The sequence below is a fragment of the Sardina pilchardus genome, chromosome 16 (assembly GCF_963854185.1).
Source record: "Sardina pilchardus chromosome 16, fSarPil1.1, whole genome shotgun sequence".
Lineage (NCBI taxonomy): Eukaryota > Metazoa > Chordata > Actinopteri > Clupeiformes > Clupeidae > Sardina > Sardina pilchardus.
Window position 1 is genome coordinate 7,316,844 of NC_085009.1, and position 5,000 is coordinate 7,321,843.

Sequence of the window (5,000 nt, forward strand, 5' to 3'; positions counted from 1 at the left end):
GCCATTCTCTGCTCTTTTCTCCAGCCCCCTGTGGATTGGAGGTAGCAGGTTTGGAATGACTCTGCTCCACCTCTATCTCTCTTTCTCTCTCTCCCCCTCTCTCTCTACCCCCTTTCTCTGTCTCTCCCTCTCTCATTCTCTCTCTCTGTCTGTCTCTCCTTCCCAGAAAGAAAGAGAAAAACAGGAACACTGACATCATTTCACAACACAAAGTCCAGAAATCAATCTCAGGCGATGCACATGTGAATTTCAGTTTTGTTGTTGCCGAGACAACGATTTTTTTTTTATTCTCTTTCTTGTGTTGTTTTTTTTTCACTGTCCTTTCTCAAAATGTTGTTTTCACAGGTTTGAAGTTTAGCAGAGAGGTTAAATTGAGACTTAATGTGTTTCCATTCCACCCTAAACATCTCAGGGGAATATTTCTTATTTCCATATGCCTGTGTTTAAGTGCCTTATCAACATCTATTCCCAAACGCTCCACATATGCTCTATTATCCTTTCATTAGTCCCTCTGAGTGATCTGGAAGTCTATTTACCAGATGACATTCATAATTTATTCCTGAAATATGCACAAAAGAGCCGCTCTTGCGCCCGTGTAAAAGACCCCTGTGTCAGTTATTTGCCTCGTTGTCTTGTTACATTGATTCTCTCCGTGACGTTCTGAGGGCCCTTAATAGAATGAATATTAAATAAGAAGGCCGCCGTTTCGGAGAAAAATGAATCGTCCCTTTAATGGCCCCTGTCTCACCTGAAGCGGAAGACAAGGAGAGCTGGGGGGAAGTCAGACGCGTCTGTCAGTTTAAAGCAGCTTTGACCTTTACGGGATGCGCCGCGGCTAGGCTACATGTTCCGGCTCTTTCCACCCAAAGGCTTCACGCAACTACTCCAATCAAGCCCAGCCGTCGTTACGGTTACCGCCGCCGCGGATCCGACAGCGCGCTTCAGCTGAATTCAGCTGGGCTACGATATTTTGCCTTCGCCTCGTAATTCATTTTTAATTAAAAGCACCAATTACCGGGGCCCCGTTCATTAAAATGCTCTCTCAAACCATTTTTAACTGTGTCTCATGAATTGAAAATGAACACCGATGATCGAAAACGCCTCGCAAGACAGATTCAAAGAGTCAACGTCATCTTGACTGGATGATGCGATTTATAAGGTGCCCTTGAAAAAAAAGGAAGAAATGTGTTGTGAGTGATGTGAGCTTCCCTGTTGGAGGCTGTGAGGAGAATCCATAGAGAACAGATCAGAGAGAAACCCAAACAAGCTCCCCCAGCCTCGGGCTCCACACACACACACACACACACACACACACACACACACACACACACACACACACACACACACACACACACACACACACACACACACACACACACACACACACACACACACACACACACACACACACACTCACACTTACACTCTCTCTCTCTCTCTCTCTCTCACACACACACACACACACACTCATACACTCACACTCACATTCTCTCTCTCTCTCTCTCACACACACACACACACACACACACACACACACACACACACACACACAGCAGGGCACTGTTAGACTTAGGAGCGTGATCTGTAGGGAGCCTCTACGTAGAGCAGATGTTTGTCAGCTCAGTTTAAGAAGTTGGTCTCTCTGCATTGACTAGCAGCTGATGGATGAGTCCTGAGTATTGACATGGAGAGTTAACCATCAACAGCGCTCAGTCAGGCCTCCACGCACAATACACCTGCTGAAGTACAGATGTTTCTCCTGTCTGGACCGTGCCAAATACTGTAGGGGGTGGAAAGTCTCGCTGTGGTTTGGCCCAAACTTCACCTCCTTTCTGTTCCCTCTCTCCCCCTCTCCCCCTCTTCCCCTCTTCCCCTCTCTCTGACCAGGTGCTTTTTAAGATATGATGCATTTGTTTTTATGTGTGTGTGTATTTATGAATGTGTGTATTGTGTTTGCTTTTGTATGAGGCGTGACAGGATTTCATGGGAATGAATAAATGGCTGTTGAACCTCCCTCTCTCTCTCTCTCTCTCTCTCTCTCTCTCTCTCTCTCTCTCTCTCTCTCTCTCTCCCTTTCTCTCTCTGTCTCTCTCTCTCTCTCTCTCTCTCTCTCGCTCCTCCAGAGTCTCTGGAACCGACCTATCAGCAGCTGCAGAAGATGAAGCTGGACCGGAGCCCGTTTGTGGTGGTGTCTGTGATTGGCCAGGAGCTGCTGTCGGCGGGCCACCACCAGGCCTCGGTGGTGGTGCTGGAGGCGGCGCTGCGCATCGGCACCTGCAGCCTCAAGCTCCGCGGCTCCGTCTTCTCCGCCCTCAGCTCCGCCCAGTGGTCGCTGGGCAACACCGAGAAGAGCGTCAGCTACATGCAGCAGGACCTGGAGGTGGCCAAGAGTTTAGGTAACGGACGGAGGACGGAGGAGGGAGGAGGAGGGAGGAGGAGGGAGGAGGAGGGAGGATGGAGGAGGGAGGAGGGAGGATGGAGGAGGGAGGAGGGAGGAGGGAGGATGAGGAGGGAGGATGGAGGATGGAGGATGGAGGAGGGAGGAGGGGGGAGAAAAGGAGGGATGACTCTTCCTTTAGAGGAGAGTAAGAGAGAGAGAGATAGAGAGGGAGGGAGCAGGACCTGGAGGTGGCCAAGAGTTTAGGTAACGGATGGAGGATGGAGGAGGGAGAAGGGGGGATGGAGGAGGGGGATGGAGGAGGGGGGAGGAGAGGAGAGTAAGGGAGAGAGAGAGATAGAGAGGGAGGGAGCAGAACTTGGAGGGGGCTAACGCTGGGTTTCCACAGGGCATGTCACCACGCGAAATACGCCTGTTAAAATTTCGCCCGAGGGGGGTGGTCGCACACCTAGCGTTTCGGTTGAGTGACAGGCAGGATACTCGTTGAAAACGGTGGTCAACAGTAGCTCAACAGGTTAGCTTAGTGGTTAGTTAGCGAGACAGTCTAGTGCTTCGGATTATATCCAGTGGTTTATCTAGCCCAAGTATGTCCAAGTGGCATACACACAACAATCCGTTTTAATGTTTTTATGTTGACAACAAGTCATGTTGTCCAGAAACACGATAGTAGTTCATTTCAGTGGGCTAGCGATTTAGCTGCTATGTGTTTTCAATAGGTTATAATGGGTCAACTAGCTAACAAGCTAACTCTACCGTTAGAGAGCTTACGTTAACCTACAATGATCTGTGTGTCCTGAACACATTTATGTCGCACATAAACAATAAACCGTATCAAAATAAACCATTAAAAGTGGTCAAGAAACCTTAATTCACATTTAATATTTCCAGTTACGACCCCCGGGCTGCCGCCATTGTTTTCTGATTTTTTTGTAACTCCCGCCTCTGTGTACAACGCAGGCTTCTGATTTGCTCTGAGCGGTTCAAATTTGCATAAAGTTGGGAGATCGCCAACTTTGATTCGCCCCATGAGGCGAATTCGCTTCATTTCGCCCTACCGGAGCGAATTTCGCTTCCCTATTCATTTTCAATGGGCGCGAGGCGAAATTGAACTTCTGTGGAAACCCACCGTAAGAGTTTAGATAATGGACGGAGGATGGAGGGGAGAAAGCGAGGGATGACCAGAGAGAGATAGAGCGAGAGAGGGGGGGAGCAGGACCTGGAGTGTGTCAAGAGTTTGGGTACGGAGACAGATGGAAGAGGGGAGGAGAAAAGGAGGGATGACTCCTCCTTTAGAGGAAAGGAAGGGAGAGAGGGAGAAAGAGGGAGAGAGGGCGCAGGACCTGGAGGTGACCAAGAGTTTAGGTACGGAGACGGATGGAGGAGGAGGAGGAGGGGAGAAAAGGAGGGATGACTAGATAGATAAAGGAAAGAAGAGAGAGATAGAGGGAGGGCCAAAGCAGGACCTGGAGGGGATCAAGAGTTTAGGTATGGAGATAGACGAAAGAGGATGGGAGAAAAAGGAGGGATGACTAGATGGAGGAAGGGAGAGAGAGAGAGAGAGAGATAGAGAGAGGGAGGGAGGTACAGGGAAGAAGTGGAGGGAGAGAGGGAAGGAGATGTTCCAGAGAGAGGGTGGGAGGAAAAGGAGGGATGGCTAGATAACATAGAGGAAGGGAGAAAGATGGAGGGAGAGAGAGAGGGAAGTATGGGGAAGAAGTGGAGGGAGGGAGGGATGGAGAGAGGCAGATAGAAATAGACTGAGACAGAGAGTGCTGGAAGGAGAGAGAGAGGGAGAGAGAGAACAAGAGAAAGGGAGGGAGTACTGAAGAAATGAAGGGAGGGAGGAATGAAGAGAAAGAAAAGAGGAACACAGGTAGAAAGGGGGGGGGGCGGAGGCACGTGCTTGTGAGGGTGTAGTTTGTGAGTGTGCTTCGGGTGGAGGGGAGGTGGTGTTGGTGGGTGGAGATAGTGAGGGTTGTAGGGGGGTATTGATAGCATTGATCCGTGTTGCTGTGTGGCTAATGTGTGGAGATAGGGAGTGTGAGGTGGTGCGAGACTCACACATAAAGTGAGAGGGAGAGTTGCAGTCTTCCTTTGTGCTGGAGGGAAGCTCAATAGCTATACACACCAGAAACAAGTGTGTGTGTGTGTGTGTGTGTGTGTACACACACACCTGAGTAGCAGAAATATAGAGATTGTGTGAGAGAGAAAAGAACACAACATGTGATGTTTATATTGATGGATGGCCAGTGTATATTCTGCTCATGTATAGAGTCCAGTCTGAGTCCAGTGCACACAGGAGCCTGAGCTTGTTGGTAGTGGTGCGCTCAGCCCTGAAGCTCCCGATCGGACATTACTTATAGATGATCTGACGAGCGCTGGTGCTCCCTACTGTATGTATCTATACGCTGTGCGGTGCGCCATATGTATACAGGTCATAACCCCCCCCCCCCCCCCCCCCCCCCCCCCATCCACTAAGCGAAATAGTCTCTTAAAGTTTTATACTACCGCTCACTTGGGTAGCGAGCTAACTTCAAAACCAGCTCTTTTGGTTCCCCCTCCAGGCTCTGGCCTGAAGCCCTGGCCTGCCCTAAAAAAGCAC

General features: G+C 49.8%; 1 protein-coding gene across 1 annotated transcript in view; it reads left to right on the top strand.

Moving 5' to 3' along the window:
* Nucleotides 1-5,000, top strand: part of LOC134060169 (tetratricopeptide repeat protein 28-like) — a 164,269-nt gene that overhangs the window by 68,914 nt on the left and 90,355 nt on the right. The window contains exon 3 of the mRNA XM_062516788.1: nucleotides 2,124-2,396. Coding sequence (XP_062372772.1) covers nucleotides 2,124-2,396 — 273 coding nt within the window. The remainder of the gene's footprint in view (nucleotides 1-2,123; nucleotides 2,397-5,000) is intronic.